This window comes from Hemitrygon akajei, chromosome 6 (genome assembly GCF_048418815.1).
Source record: "Hemitrygon akajei chromosome 6, sHemAka1.3, whole genome shotgun sequence".
NCBI classification, from domain to species: domain Eukaryota; kingdom Metazoa; phylum Chordata; class Chondrichthyes; order Myliobatiformes; family Dasyatidae; genus Hemitrygon; species Hemitrygon akajei.
Window position 1 is genome coordinate 41,472,340 of NC_133129.1, and position 17,083 is coordinate 41,489,422.

The window sequence follows — 17,083 nt, forward strand, 5'->3', positions numbered from 1 at the left end:
CCTTTAATAAGACTTATTAGGAAAATAGATCATGGTACATATCTGCACTCTGTTTGTCCTTCTTGAAATGTGCTGCAGCTTTGCATTCATTTACAGAAGTAGATTAATACCAAATATTAGGTCATTTTGTAAGCATCCAGTGAACTATCTGTGGTAAACTATGTATACCTGTCTGGACACGCCCCTCTGCTGACTGCTCCTGTGGTTCCTCCCACAGACCCCTGTATAAAGGCGATTGGAGGCACTGCTCCTCCCTCAGTCTCCGAGATTTCGTGCTCCCTTTTTGCTGCTAATAAAAGCCTATTGTTCACCTCCCTTCTCCGAGAGTTATTGATGGTACATCACTATCTCCCAGTCACATTAAGTAAATGTTACTACAGAACTCAGAGGTGCAGTTTCATGAGGGAATCTAATTTGTCCTTCCATGAACTCACTAACTACAAGATCCTCAGGAATATTGAATACCACTTAAAAGCTAGGGAAACCTTTGTACAGAGTCATAAAAGTGCACTTTGGAAAACTAGCTGAACATTCTACTCAAAGCTAAACACAACTGCACTTATCAAATGTAGTTGTTTGCTCTTCACTACTTCTCAGCACTGCTGACTCAAGTATTTTGCAGAGATCTCTCAGTGTAAGTGCTATATTTGGGCTGCACATCTCCACCTTCTCAGGATTCATTTACTCTAATTTGATCAAAGATCTTCCTTTCATCAAGTGAGATGTAAATGCTGTATAAATTGAAGTGAGGGCCAAACATATACGTAGGGCCTCTGATTCACAACATCATTTCAGGATTCTGTGTACAGGCTGCTTCAAACTGAGTGAATGCTATTTGAATCCAAGTCCTAACAAGCTGAAGTGCTACTTTCCCCTTAAGTTCTGAATTTCCTTTTAAGGCAACTAAACTAGCAGTCATTCACTGTTTCTCCCATTTTGGGTAAAGCACTCTGTGCTAGTCATGAACCAGATAAGAGGAAGCTTTAATTAGGAAACTATATATACAAAATACTTCCAATTATGACTGAGTTCGGGAGAAAAGAATCATGAAAAGAAAGATGAATATGGTAAGCTGGTTGCTAAGTTACCAGCGAAAACATGGAATAATGTTTTTAGTGCTGTGGAATAGGCCTTCCAGTCACCAAGGAGAAACTGTATACAACATAAAAACCCTTTAAGAATGCCAGCCTTCTTGGCGATGTAGATGCAATTTTAAATTTGGTACAGTGATATTGTCCCTATATTAAATTGCGGAATCCCCTCATGTATGTATATCTTTTCACTTTAAATTTTCCTTGAAAGCACTCTATACGCAGTTAACATGTGCTTAGGAGTCCTTTTCACTAAACCTGTGCAACATGTGTCCACTTCCACTACCCAAAATTAGTAGAAAATATGTTCAAAGTAGCATGGTGGTACATTTTATAGAAACTCACCCACTAGAATAGTACCACAGTGAGAGGGTTGATTAGTCAGGGCTCAAATGCAATGGGGGTGGAGGGAAGAAGAGGAGAATTGGGCAGAATAGATTGCTCCTACGTCTTGTGGTCTTAGAATTTATTGATTAAGCGGAAGTTTTGCATTTTTTCCAGAATAGGCTAAATACACAGAGCATTTACTTTTCAGTTCTCAGTAATCTTTTAAACTGCAAAATCATCAGCCATAAAACTGCCTATTACTTCCCCCAGTAAACCATCATGTGAGAACGTAAGATCAGAAAACAAGGTTTAAAAGCACCTTCCCCTCTGCCAGTACTAGCTAATAGAATTTCATACCTATACATTTTGCCCTGGGGTGGCCAGGGATTACAGATAGCAGCCTAGAACTGAGTGACAGATGCCAAGGGCAGATCTCAAAAATGACATCTCTCGTATTTAAAAATAAATGCTCTTAACCCTTGTTGGAAGTACATTCTAACCCTGTTTTCGAAGAAAGCTCAACAAAACTTTATTGAAATGAGCAAAAGACAAACTGCTGGAGGAAATTGGAGGGTCAAGCAGAATATGTGGTGGAGGGAAGGATGAGGGAGGTCACACGCCTCTCACAGAACAAGCCCCTGCATCAGAATTGAGAGCGGAGTGGAAATATAGCCAGTATGCAGAGCAGAGGATAAGGGGGTGAGACTGAGAAGGGGTAAAGGATGGCGGACAGAAGGAGCCAAGTAGTGGAGGGTTTATTGAAGACTCGCTGAAGTGCTCAAGTCCTTGTAATGTGACTTGTCCTTTTGCCCACGCAATCCTTCATTAAAGCTTACTATGTGGTTAAGCAAACGCAGATTAGAGACAGTGGTGTTTCTCAGACCTCTACAACAGGAACACAACCAGCGTTTTATACTGGAATCAGGAAGGCAAAAAAAAACCTCACTATATACATAAACTCAATAAAATACAAAATAATATTCAATGGATCAAAGTTTTATTCACATATTTAGTATTTCTGTCTGCACAGAACATTAAGCTACCACTCCAGAAAAATTCTTCTGCTTCTCAAACACGTCTTTCAACTGCTTGACAGATGTTGCTTCCACTTGTTGAACTAGGTCAGTGTGTCCTTTGGTCATACCCCAGCTGTCTGGCTTTGAAAGGGAAGCTGAATATGGTCGGCCAGATGCAGGCTTTAGATTCTCCCAATATGCCTGCTGAGCTCTGTAAAGCAATTCATGGAAAATGCTTTAATATTAGTGAGGAACCAGGCACAATTTCAGAATCAGAATCAAGTTTACTATCACTGGCACGTGATGTGAAATTTGTCAACTTAGTAGCAGCAGTTCAATACAAAACATTATATAGAAGATAGATAGATAAATAAATAAATCTTACTCAGTATACTTTATATAGAATACATATATTGAATAGATTAAAAATCATGCAAAAAACAGAAATACTAAGTATTAAAAAAAAGCGAGGTAGTGTCCAATGTCCATTTAGGAATCAGATAGCAGAGGGGAAGAAGCTGTTCCTGAATCACTGAGTGTGTGCCTTCAGGCTTCTGTATCTCATACCTGATGATGACAGTAAGAAAAGGGCAGGCCCTGGGGCTGGAGGTCCTTAATAATGGATGCTGACTTTCTGAGACATCGCTCCCTGAAGATGTCCTGGGTACTTTGTAGGGTAGTACCCAAGATGGAGCTGACCAGATTTACAAACCCTCTGCAGCTTCTTTTGGTCCTGTGCAGTAGACCCCCCCCACCCCCCCTCCATACCAGACAGTGATGCAGCCTGTCAGAATGCTCTCCACGGTACAACTATACAAGTTTTTGAGTGTATTGATTTGATGACCTAGCAAATCTCTTCAAACTCCTAATGAAGTATAGACACTGTCTTGTTGTTTATACAATTTATTATATGCCAAAAAAAACGTCTATTGCATGTATCATCATGTTACCACATGATACATGCACGCCTTGCTTAAAGTAAAACACAAAGTTAGACTCACGTTTCAAGTGCCCATGTCTTCCTTTGAATTAATTTAATGGTTTGAAGTTACAAAACATAACAGGTACCTTAAAAATGTTGTTACCCTACAGTATTTCAGTAAAAGTATTTGAAAAAGACAAAATGCTGCAAAGTTATTGACTGAATCATTGAGAATTGAAAATTTACTTTTGAGCCCTGCTGTTGTAATTTTTGCCTCAGAATTTGTATCAAAGTAATGAGAATGTTGAATAGGTTTACTCAACTTTGCCAAAATTTGATTAAAGGTATGAAATAAAATAAAAGAAAGTTGGTGTCTGATATTTTGTATGAAATTATTTCCAATAGATTGTGTGAGATATATAACACAGGAAATTTCTCGTACCTTGCTCGCACCCAAGGCTTTGTATGCATGGCAAGACCACCTCCCCAGGCATCATGTTTCTCTGAAGCTACAGGAAGGAAGCCCCTCTCAGCTGTCAATTCTTCAGCTATGGCCCTAATATGATAAGGTTCAAAGCCACAGCAGCCTCCAATGTATCTGACTCCCAGGTTGTACGCACTCCTGGCATATTTATGAATGTCCCATCTGGTGAGAACTCGTGGCTCCAGAGCTTTTAAAAGAAAGAAAAAGAAATTTATAAGTCATTTTTCTACAAATTTTATGCCATATACTGTGTCCATTGGTGCTAAAATATCTGATCCTTAACACTAAGGAAACTCAGACATGGTTATTAATGACATGGGCGCACGCACACACACACACACACACACACACACACACACACACACACACACACACACACACACACACACACACACACACACACACACACACACACACACACACACACACACACACACACACACACACGATGTTGGAGCAACTAAGAAGGATGGCTTTTGCTGGCAACTAATATCTAGCTTTTAAGTTTCTGATTGCAGTGTGGCAAAATTCTTTCCATTCATCCAATTCTGGTGGACAGTACACCATAGTGGTGGTACCTATGAGAATGCATACACCGAAGAAGAGATCCAAAACAAGAGATATATCAGCTTCATCCTTTTAATAGCATGTGGACACTAGAAATGGAAACCTTACTGATGTTTACATTCACCTTCAGCATTAATCTTGAAAATGCCAATGGGTCAATACCAGAAGGTATAATCCTGGCTATGTTTCAAAGAAATTTAGGTACTTCTTTTCTACATTTTTGTCTAGTCATGTGTTAGAATACAAAATTTGCAAAGCCTTCCACATTCACCTTAAAAAAAATCAGATGAATACCTTTGCTTTTTGTCATTGACATGTGTAAATGGTACAAAAATCATTACTAATCAGCTACATTTTAATGCCTTTCTTCCAAGAAACCCACTGGGACTGGAATGTCAAATTCTCAACTTTTTACTGAATGATCCACATCTAAATATGTAAGCAATGTAGGGAGACATTTTGCTTGGACTAACAAGATTAATATAGACACAGTCTACCATATAACAAGAAGAAAATGATAGCACTAAAAACATTTGTGGTAATGAGAGATCATTGGCTTTGATCCAACTGGGCATGATAAACCTAGTGACCTTCTGTACATAATTTGTGCCTCAAGTGCCGGTAGATCATTGGTAGATTTAGAATCCAAGGACTAGCAGTAAGTCTCAGAACCAGATTATCAGGTATTTTTAGAGTACAGCGAGCAATCCAAAGTTAGGTAGAAAGGACAAGGTATAAATAACACATTATCACTGTACTACTGACTGGGTAGCATTGGGTAAAGACTAAAATAAATACAAGGACATTCCCAAATTCAGTTAACATTTCCAAATTTCATGCTCTCAAACTTACTGATACTTATTGGACATCAACTTAGATAATTAGAACCCTGTGAGTTTTAGCCATTGACAAAATAATTAGTTTGCTCACTGACAGAACACATTCTGTATAACAGAATTGTAAAGCACAGGGGAGGACTTTTGGCCCATGATGTTGTGCAGAAGTAATTAAGCTAATGACACCTAATTAAACTAATTCTTTGTGCCAAAAGTTATCCATATCCCTCCATCATATGCCTATCTAAGAGCCTCTTAAACACTTCTCTTGTATCTGCCTCCAACATGACCTCTGGCAGTGCACTTGAAGCACCTACAACTCTGTAAATAATTCCTCTACTGCATAGCTCCTTTAAAGCTACCCCCTCTCATTTTAGTTCATGTCCGCTAGTAATAGTTTTACTGACTATCTCTCTCTACCTCTCAAGCTAATAAACTTCTACCAGTCCACCCTCAGCCTCTGCCTCTCCAGGGAAAACAGCTCTAGCTTTTTTTCTCCAACTTCGTCTTAGAGCACATGCTCTCTAATCCAAGCAGTAGTTTGGTAAACCTCTTCTGCACCCTCTCCAAAACCTTCAATCATTGCTTTAATGGAGCTACAAATTAATGTGAAAGAAGATAACATTCTCCAAAAGATTTGCACAAGATAGTAAAATCGCTAAAATAATTACTAAGTTTTAGATTTATTCTCAGTAAAACCTATTTCTAGCTCTAAGCTGCTTGAATTCCCGTTACGGATTTTTTTTCTACAAATCGGTTTTTGGTTAATACTTTTTGCATGAGTAGGCTTACTTTTTTATTATTATCACCGGGGTGCAATGCGCCACTTCTAATCATCCAATGTGGCACTTTTGGTGCGTGCGACATAGGTTGGCCATCCCTGGCCTATGGCATACTTGCCTTTATTAGTTGATTTAGCTTTAAGAGTCAGAAAGTTATGTTGAAGGCTTATAAAACTCAGGTTGGTCTACAAGTGCAGCTTACCACTATCCCACTGTATCCTTTAACAGTGTTCTACACTACCTACACACTATCTTGAACTTCCAGTACTGCCCCTCCCCTCTATTCCCCATCCCCTTTCCCTCTCTCACTTTCTCTCCTTGCCTGTCCATCACCTCCGTTTGGTGCTCCTCCCCATTTTACTCTATTCCATGGCCTTCTGTCCTCTATCAGATTCCCCTTTCTCCAGCTCTGTATCCCTTTCACCAACCAACTTCCCAGCTCTTTACATCACCCTCTCCCTCCCGGTTTCACCGATCACCTTGTGTTTCTTCCTCCCCTCCCCCCACTTTCTAACTCTGACTCCTCATCTTTTTTCCTCCAGTCCTGCTGAAGGGCCTCAGCCTTAACGTCGACTGTACTCTTTTCCATAGATGCTGTCTGGTCTGCTGAGTTCCTCCAGCATTTTGTGTGTTGCCACAGCATCATCAATCTAAGTATCATCTGCGAACTTACTAATGCTGCAATCTACATTTTTGCATAGACCTCCAGCTAGAATAAGATCCAATGACTACCCTGTCTTCTATGGGAAAGCCAATCATGAATCAAAATGGCCAGGTTATCATGGATGCATTTTTATCTTCTGGATGAGCTTCTATGAGGGAAGCTTTGCTAACAAAGATCTTGACATTTTCTTGTTTCGCTTTTCTCCAGATTGTTGTCCCACCTCAACTACATAGAGATGCAGTGACAATCGGAAAGGGCCTAGTTCTCATTTCAGTCTTATCTGCAACCATGTCAGAAGGAATTTGAAGAAAGAAATTTAAACTTTACCAAATGGGAATTCTGGTAGATCAATGAATCCCTGCTTGTTACAGTCGGGTGTATGGAAGGCAAGAGGCTGCAACATTAAGTAAGCCTTCAGATTTGCAGCTTCTAATCCTTCTTTCATAAGCCTTATAGTTTTAAGGCAAGTGGTCGGATCAAAATGGCAGTTCACTCCAACGAGGTCAGCACCTAAAAAGTAAGAATTTGGACATTTAGCAGCGGAAACCAAATTTAGCAGTCTTAACCAAAATTTCTTAAATCATATATACAAACTATTATCTAAAATAAAACATTCAAGTACCTTCATGACCTGGAAATGGAAATACCACTTTTGCCAGTGACTGCAATATAAATAATTGGTGCTAATTTGTCATCATGATTTTGTTATATTTTGGTGCTACAACTCAACCTACTTCATTCTCTAGTCACTAGCCAAACTGTTCAAATTGCACAAAGAAATGCAGTAATGTCTTGATAATAATGGCATGGTAGTGTAGCGCAACATTTTACAGTGGCTTAGGGATCAATTCATGCCACAGTCTGTAAGGAGTTTGTACATTCTCTCAGAGACCATGTGGGTTTTCTTCAGGTGCTCCAGTCTCCTCCCATATTCCAAAGTTATACCAGTTAGGGTTAGTAAGTTCCGAGTATGCTACGTTGGCACCGGAAGTGTGGCAACACTTGCGGGATGCCCCCAACACAAATGATGATGCAAACAATGCATCTCACAGCGTGTTTCAATGTTGTATGTATACATGACAAATAAAGTTAATCTAAAGAGTTGGAGAAATTTGAAAATATGTACAGCATGCTGATCCTAATCAGCATTCTTTTCCCCAGTAGCGTATCAGTGAGCCGTGAAACTCCCCTCCTGCCAGCAAACAAATTGTGTATGTAACTGAGAACTGCTGGAGGGTCTCGGCCCGAAACGTCAACTGTACTCTTTTCCAAAGAGGCTGCCTGGCCTGCTGAGTTCCTCCAGCATTTTGTATGTGTTGCTTGGATTTCCAGTATCTGCAGATTTTCTCTTGTATATAACTGAAGTGCCAAATGAGGTGAGAACTTGGAAGTGCATAGGTAGAGTAGTCAATGAACCATCTAGCTAGAATAATGTACTGATTAAGAAGCTGATTCTGCTAAGTGTCTGGAGCATGGTACAGGCCAAAGAAATATTTATTCTTAGAAGGCAGACAGCAAAGTTGTATTGCGGTCGTAGTAGTGGCAGTAGAGGACTTCAAGGTCTGGTTATTGTGGAAAGAGTGCTGTAGGTACCATGGGAAGTGTTATGATTTCTTTATTCAAGTGACTCTTCAATATAGCAAATCAGATACATAAAGGACTTGGGCAGAAAACTTAGCCTCTGGGATACTTTGGTAGAAATGTTGCCAGTGAAATTCAAATTGTGTAGCCCCATGATGTCTGTTATGCAACAGGAATTTTATATCAAAAATCTATTCAGTAGATTTACGAATGTTGGCTTTGAATCTTAGCTGGGCAACTTGGAATTCAAAGCAGGAACTCTTCACAACAGAAAGAAAGGTTAAACATAGAACACAGAACAGTACAGCGAGGGAACAGCCATTCGGCCCACAATGTTGTGCTGAACCAGCTAAAAAGCAAATCAAAAACACCAAACACTAATCCTTCCTGCCTACACCACGTCCATATTCATTCATGTACATTCATGTGACTATCCAAACATCTCTTAAAAGCCTCCATTATATTAGCCTCTACCACCATAGCAGGCAGCACATTCCAGGTACCCACAACTCTGAGTTAAAAAACACCCCTCATATCCCCCTTGAACTTACCCCATTTTACTTTCAAGCACTCCCTCTGGTATTAAACCACATGGGAAACTGTAACTCTGAGGAGCCAGTGTAGGCATTTCCAGCATAGGGACTGAATTTTGTGTATTAAAATTTACCTGAATACAGACTTCATCACTCTCTGACTTGTCCAATCAGAAGCATTATCTGGCTAAAGAATGATTGTTGGCTCCGTACAACTGCACCAGCCAAATGCAGTCAATTAAAATTAACCAGAGAAGGTATTGTGGTTAGGAAGGGCTAGTCTGGTTGTGCCACAGTGGCATTTTCTGCTGTTTTGGTGGATTCCAGCCAGAAAGGAAAAGTGAATTGCTGTTGATCTGGAACCTTGCAATTTTCTAGACGGATGATCCCATTTGAATACAATTTAATGTAATGACCCGGCCAGTATTACCTAATTGATTTGAGAATTTCAAGCTTTGCCCTAGATAGTAATTTATACATTGTTAGCCAAATTCTTCACAAATAAGATATTATAAGGATGCAATTTTGTGCTTTAGTATAAGCACTGGTGACAAAGCCTGTGCATTGTCATAAATTTCCAGAAAATTAAAATGAAAGTATTTAATAAACTATATAAAAACAGAAAAATATACAAGAACAATATTGGGAATAGCTTCTTTATCCAAAAGGAAAGTTTGGGGAATTGTCTTACCTGCCTTCACAAGTCTGACAGCACATTCCCCAGCTGATACTCCATTCAGGTCACCCTCTGGACCTATGCACATGGTGGCAGCAACTGGTTTGCCGGATTCCTTCATAACATGGACTGCCCATTCTGCTTCCTCCACATGTTCAAAATACTGCAAGGAAGAGCAACAGGGCATAATATACAAATCTGACTTGCCCAGGATCAAGCTTCCAATTACAAAATAGTCCCACAAAAACCTACGGCTCGTACTTTCCTCCCAGCTGATGTTAGTGAAAGGTTAGTTGCAAGCAGAATGTTAAGGAGAGCATTACATAATTCATCTGCACTTAGTTTAAATGTTTCTATCTCTCAAATGCAAAAATGCATTGAAACAGATAGGTCAAATTATTTATCTGGAACTTTTTCTATGACCCAAGGCAGAAAACACACAAGTGACTAAAAGTATAGTTGAGTAAATGTAAAAGGTTTTACTTCTCAGCTCTTTGTAACAGGACAAAGAACCTTAGAAATACTAATATTCTACTTGGAATTAATTTTAATCTCCTCTAATTTATATATATAAAAATGATTTTCCCAGGTTTGCTTAACCTCGCTTATCATCTCTGTGGTATGTAAATACCACTTAACAGTAATTTACATTTTGTGTTAAATACAGAAAATATGCAGTATTTATGAACAGCAAAATATTTGGCAAAAATACCATCTGACAAAAAAAATTAGAATGAAACAAATTTCAAGTGAAAACTGGGAGAAGAAAGAAAAAGCACTGGAATATGGAGGGGACTGAGGGAGATTGAATCACACAGTAAACAGCTGTTGTCGCATTGCTCCAGGCGGCAGATGTGATACTGACCTTGGGCATCATTTGTGTGGAGTTTGCAAATTCTCCTCATGATTATATGGATTTCCCCTGGTGCTTTGGTTTCCTCCCACCTCCCAAGGGTATGCTGCTCAATAGGTCAATTGACTATCATAAATAGTGCAGCTCGAGTGGCAGAAATTAAAGTTTAAAGTTGAATTGAAGTCAGATGGAAAATTAAAATGACAGGCAAATTTGGAGATGCAAGATCCACTGAGTTTCTCCAGCAGTCTGTGTTTCGTATGAGCTCAATGTTCTGACAGGCTGGACAGAGACATACTGTAAGCTGTCACCCACTCTCTGGTTTTCCCGTATCTAGAAAAGTCCACATTGTAACCAGAATCCAGTGAAAGGAGCACAAGTACATTGCTGTTTCAGCAGAAGGATAGATAACATGGAAGGGTGGTGGGAAAAGGCCACAGGGTGTTGTATACAGTAACTTACAATTTGAAATGTTTTGCTTAAAAACTCTTTGATTTCCATTTCCATATTTTACAGAACTTGAAAAATGTATTTTGTATTATGGTCCAACATGTACTCTTTGTTTCTTGTGATTATTTTAAAAGGTTATCATTATTAGCTTGTTCTTCCAGACCATCTTATTGAATAAAATCATATTTTGATTCAGAAGAAATAGTTTGTTTGTGGATCTACTTGGAATACTGTATTTACATTAGAAAGAACACAAGCCAAAGTATTCGATGAAAGTGCAATTAAATTAATAGCAACTAATTAACTGGATTTTTTAAAAGTTTGAAAAGAATGGACATTTACTGCATTCCTAAAAGGGGTGACTTTTTAACAACTATGGCAAACTGCTTTGGTAAAGTAACTGTAGTAGGATAAAGGTGAAAGAAAGGTAGCTGTGGTACTAATGGATTGAGATATCATGTAGTAGCTCCAATGTAACATAAATGCATTAGGATATGATAAAGGATGATGCCAGCTGTCTGCTAAGTGTATTAAGGAATGCTCAACAACTGGCAATTATCACCAAATGAGCAAAGATCTGATTTTTCAATACATACCAAAAAGGACACATGAATCAACTACCAGGAGCCACTCACAGTAAAAACGAAATTTATTTTTCTTGCACAATGAACACAGCAGGTTATATGATGGTAAAAACAAATACATTTTATTTAATTGTTTGGTGCTTGAGGTGCAGGGTTCCTCATGTTGCAAACAAATGTTTGTCCTTGCTCCCCATTTGAGGCAGACTAATTTATTCTGTCCACCAGTGCAGTGAATATAGACAAATCACTGCCTACATCATTGTCACAGATATTCTTTCTTATACAACGATTGATAGCTCCACATTCATTAGTTCTGTGCCAACTGATTGCCCCTATACTATTCCTTAAGCTTCATTCCTGGAGCGCAGCTCTTCACAATAATAACTGGTTTATGTTTGCTTACAACACAAACAAGAATTCCAGCTGAGCCACACTATGACCAGATACATCATAGTGTGCGCATTGTCAACTAAACCATGCAAGTCAAACATTGGACTCGACTTGCAAGGGAAGGTGAGTGACCCCTTCTTCTGAAGGATAAGGGCAAAAGCTGCCTTGATCCTACATTGAAATTGGTTGGTTTGCAAGGGGACTTCCATTCTCCTATTTCAAGAGAAAAAGCTCTTCAAAGAAGTTTGAAGGGGATTTTTAAGACTTTAGAGCAAAGATAGACAATCTTCTTCAGGATCAATTACCTTTGCCTTCAAATGTTTGGCTGACTAATCAGTCCTCAGCCCTTTAAAATTTACATGAGACCCAGTGAATTCCTAATTCTTGGAGAGCCCAAGAACTTCCCTAGACAGGGAGGTGGTAAATTCACCTTTCACTCTCAGTAATTTTAATGGATAAATAGAAAAGATGAAAAATAATGCCTCATTCTTTTCTTTTTGAAAGGACAGTTTAGAGAATTTGCTTGCATTGCGCTCATTTGGTGCACCTGACTTTCTGAATGCCTTTTATAGCTAACTGCAAAAGTTCTCTGTGCTTGCTGAATCCAACTGTGAACATATATATTGGAGCTCACCTCCCATAATAGCAATGGGAATGTTCACAAGGAGCTCCTACTTTTTCTACTGTTGGCATTGTTATGCATGCTTGACACAGAACCAATCCTGCCAGATGTTATACACAATCTGACCTTCTGGCATTGTGCATCAAGGCAAACAAATCTTCAGCATTCAGGATACTAATAATGAGCAGATGGGGCCGCCTTTCATGCATCCACTGGCTGATTAACTGACACGCAAGCCATTCTGCCCTTCTTCCTCAGCATCAGCTTGATCCAATGGGAGATAGGTCAAGTGATGCTCTTCAGTTGCATCTACTGAACCAGTGAGTTCTTGAAAATGGGACATTCAGTACTTAAGTACAATTGTCCATTTGAGAATAGTTCCATCTCTATATACGTTTCCATGATTGGAATGATCCTGGCTATACAAAACCAAAATGCCTGGACTTGTTTAAATCCAGCTGAGACAATATCTCCATCATGAAGTAGTGCAATTCATGACAAAATGATTGCACTAAGGGCAATTAATTTTTTTGATTGCTGCAGATCACCTTTCACAGGAATTAGTCAGGGCAAACAAAGAAGTGCATTAACAGCCCTTCTATGCCTACACAGCCAACATCTACATCATGACCATGGTAATCTAGTACATACCCTCCAAACTCCAACACTCTGCAGACTCACCTTCCCGATTAAATCAGCTATTACCTTGCTTGTGTGTAGCGAGTGGTGTCTGATCATAGTGCTCCGTGTTATGCCCTTCTATAAAGTAGGGGATTGCCTTTAAACAGGAGAGCATGAGATGGTAATGTGGGCACATAAAAAAAGGAATTTTTAAAAATATTTATTTTCATACCTCAGTCAATGCAATTAAGCAAAGATTGCTGCTTCATTTCTGACATTTTTCTGCATTAATGAAGCAGTTCCAGCATTTATTTTAATAATTAATTTTCTTCATGTCCATCTATGGCCTGTTCTATTTTATAGCAATATTTTCACCTTACCTTTGCACTCTTCTTTAATTTCCGGGACCTCCTGTTGGGTCCTCAAATAGTTGATAGAGCTCTTCATCAGTAGGTTACTGTCACACTTGTTTACTTCTTAGAATATTTGGGATGATCATCCCTCACCAACAATCTGATTGGTGCTTCAATCCAAGGTAATCAATACCTGCAGTGCTTGGCCACTAAATTGTGCTTTTCTCAATCTTCGTTAAGCCATTTTACACAAATATTGTGCACTTCACAGCTGAAACTTTAATATTTATATACTGGTTAAGTAGCTTGTTAACTTCTTTTAGGAAGTGTTAAGGTGTATGGTGACTGGCTGCAATTTTTAGTTAAAATATAAAATGAAACCGCATTCTAAGCCACGATTGTTAGTGAACTACAAATAAACAGTAGAAGCAGCACTTTGAATTTTGAATAAAGAGGAAAATATTAGCCGCTGTTTATAAAACCGTAATGACCACTACTAAGCAGAAATACCCGGACTCTGGCTCAAGAAATTGATGTGTACTTACCAAGAATGGGAATAAGAGCTTTAGTTATTATTGAAAGATACTTTATCACTTGCTTGCTTAGAAAGAAAATGCAATCCTCATGCAGGAATAATTGCAGCAGTCTGCAATTATTCAACCAAGCACGATTCACATGGTCAAGTAATTAGGATTTGTTAGGCACTTTCCAACAAAAAAGTTGATAAAATGAGTATGTTAAAAGTCATCCAAGTAACTTGCATTGTTGCAATATGCAGTATCAACATATTGGCATTTTATTGTTAAAGAAGGTAAACATTCAGAAACTAGTTAAGTGGAAAGACTGCATACCTCGGCAATAAGGAAGTCCACATTCTTCTTGACAAAAACATCCAGTTGCTTTCTGAAGATTGCCTTTACATCAATCTCACTTTTGTTGCTGAGGTAAGATGGAGTTTGGCTGACACCACCAGCAACCAGGGCATCTCCTTCATTAGCTACCTCCCTAGCAATATCACACGCAGCTTCATTCACTTTAGAGCCCTGAATGAAGAAAATAAATTAATTTGCTTTAAAAAGCCAGACAGTACAGAATTATAGATGTTATGACAAAAACATTGCACTGTATATTAAGTCAATATAAAGCCTTATGCACAAAAATCTGAGAAATAGTTCAGTAAGCATTTCCATTTTATACTGTCATATTACACCTTCCAGTCATCTAACTCTTGGTCCCAGATGCTGCTCCTCTTGAATATTCCCTGCCCTTCTTTCCATTGTTTATGCCTGCACTTCTAGCCACATTGCTCCCAGGTTCTGAAATATCTTTAACTTGCTCTCACCTAATTACCACTTAATTTCACTATCAAGATTTGATTCACCCCTCCAAAAACATTCTTTGACTCTACTGAATTACATGTGCAAAACACAGTGGTACATTTTCTATGTTAACATTGGCATTTAAATACAAATTCTTGAAGGGAAAATATTTTATGATAAATATCCTAAACAGTCTACAATTACATTATTTAATATCTACATAGTGGCCAGAAACTTGTAGATAAGTAACAAATTAAACAAATTCATATTACTGTAATTTTTTCCTCCACGTAATTTCCCCTGTTCATCAACTTGTCTTCACTTGCATAAAAAGTGAATGTCTGTAAGACTGTGGAGCCAGCTCTGAGGAACTCACGGTGCAGCTGCTTCACTGTAAAAGTTAAAAATAATGTTAAATTACTTTAATTACTACCACATTAAAAAGATTAACTGACTATTCAGTTTTATAGCATTAAGTAATTTAGATAAAATTATTTATTGGTTAATGCTACTTTCAACTATGCGGGAAAAAAAATCAGAATACATCCTGGTATGATTATTTCATTGCGTGTTAATCAAGTAATGTATAAAAGAATTCTTTGCCAGTATAATTAAGATAACCAATTACCTTGTTGAGTAGATAGAGTCTATTTGAATCTGGATTAATTATGTGTGTTTATAGTTTTGATTATGCTTCAAAAATCTCTTCTGAAATAGGTTTAATTGATGAGCAAATTTCAATTTTATTTTCATTAAAAGCTTTTTTGCTTTTATGATTCCTGTCAAGTTTACTTGTCACAAACAACTGTTAGTTTGTGTTTTAAACAATTAAATTAATTGTAATTCCTGAAATTCAAATAGTTGTGTGCAAGTCAACTAATACGTACATCAGGTATAAATTTTAAACAAATAATCTACTGAAAAATTCATGGAACTGGATTTTTCAATTTGAGATGCAAATAGTCAGCTTTTTGAAATCTTCAACACTGATATGTAGCCAATAATATTCTGTAGAAGACTAAACCCTAATGTTCTTCTGGCAAGTTAGCAACCACCTTAATAAGATGGAGTGGAGAGCAAACCAATGGGTTCATTTAAAATGAACTATTTTATTCTGACAATGATAACTTGGTGCTCTAATCGCAGTGGTATTATCCAGTATGTTGTTGGATTTCAGCTTTGAAGATTTTAGACCTGCCAAATGACAGGAAGCGTGTGTGATAAAGTGTACAGAAAGTATTTTAAGTTGGTATTAAAGTCAGCTTTTGCTTTTGTGGCCTTACCTGCCTCTGGATGCTCAACTGTTGCTTCTGGAGTCCAGGGACCAGCTTTGACATATCCTCTCTTCTCAAGAGCAAAGACAAATCCCCCATCTCCAATAATGATCTCCCCAGCTGCTAAACGCTCCAGAAGTCCCTACAATAAAATGTCGCATCTTAACCATAATGATTCAATATACAGTTTACATATTAGAGTTTAAACATAATTTAGAAAGGCACGTTGTCTGTGTAATCTACCAGATCCTGGGCTGGGCTCACCATTGATGTTACCTAATTTCTCTGAATTCACCCATTAGGCAGTCATTTGGTTATAGTAAAGAAAGTGTTCAAAGTATTGAAATTTATAAATAAATAGTAAACAGGAACGCGAATAACCTTTAACGATCAGGACTAGCAAACCCGCCCGTAATTGTATCGAAGCTGCATTGCGGTAAGTGTGAAAGAGAAAATATCATCCTGGCCGTTAGATGAAGTTAGTTAAAAACAAAATAAATTGCCCAAGAAAGCCTGCTGCAGTAGACAACTTTCTCTTCAGTATGCGCACTTGGGGCGACTTGACGCCAGCCTTTATTCGGCGCGCAATTATCTGCGCCAAGTGCATCTCTCTAGTGAAGGTGTCGTGGCTGAGGACGGGAGGGTGCAAGCACCGCGCCCGGCCCAGGGGTGTCGCGACGCGTCAAGGAAACGCTGGAGTTAGGGAATCGCAACACCACGGCAGTGATACTCGTCCACCAAAGCAACGGCATTTCTTCCTATAAAAAAAGCAACAGATCCATCATTGACAACGTTAACAAGGTGACAACTTAGGCAAAGAAAGCAATCTTAAAACGACATAAAGATGTTACTCTATATGCTGTGCTCTTTCCGTCGCGTCCCACAGGTGGCATCTTGTCAGTCGCGATTGTGTCACTCCTTATTCCACTTGAACTTTCACCGATCTCCGCTGCACAACTTCGGTCCTTAAACATTTTTATACAGACCGCCAAACGTAACGCGGACGCCAGCGATCCACCCCTAACCTCTCATTGGTGGCTTGCGGCATCCTGGAGACGGCATGCTTCCCTCTCATTGGTGCTCCTTGCTTTTCTATCATTGGTCAGATACGATCCGCTCTTTCATTGGCGGGAGATAT

General features: G+C 38.7%; 1 protein-coding gene across 1 annotated transcript; it reads right to left on the minus strand.

Annotated features, from left to right (window-relative positions):
- Window positions 1–2,398: 2,398 nt before the first annotated feature.
- bhmt (betaine-homocysteine methyltransferase) lies at window positions 2,399–16,949 on the minus strand. The gene is made up of 8 exons (XM_073048218.1): window positions 16,797–16,949; window positions 15,955–16,087; window positions 14,944–15,062; window positions 14,204–14,395; window positions 9,495–9,642; window positions 7,017–7,199; window positions 3,799–4,027; window positions 2,399–2,645 (listed from the first exon to the last, which is right to left on the minus strand). Exons 1-8 carry the CDS (start codon window positions 16,917–16,919, stop codon window positions 2,453–2,455), a joined length of 1,320 nt encoding a protein of 439 aa, XP_072904319.1. The 5' UTR covers window positions 16,920–16,949; the 3' UTR covers window positions 2,399–2,452.
- Between the last annotated feature and the right edge of the window lie 134 nt (window positions 16,950–17,083).

Excerpts from the sequence above, each read along its gene's own strand:
- bhmt (XM_073048218.1), bottom strand. The coding sequence starts at position 16,919 with ATGTTTAAGGACCGAAGTTGTGCAGCGGAGATCGGTGAAAGTTCAAGT. Across the intron at positions 16,088-16,796 it reads GAAAGAGCACAGCATATAGA|GGACTTCTGGAGCGTTTAGC; the intron begins GTAACATCTTTA and ends ATTTTATTGTAG. Across the intron at positions 2,646-3,798 it reads AAGCCTTGGGTGCGAGCAAG|AGCTCAGCAGGCATATTGGG; the intron begins GTACGAGAAATT and ends ATTGCTTTACAG.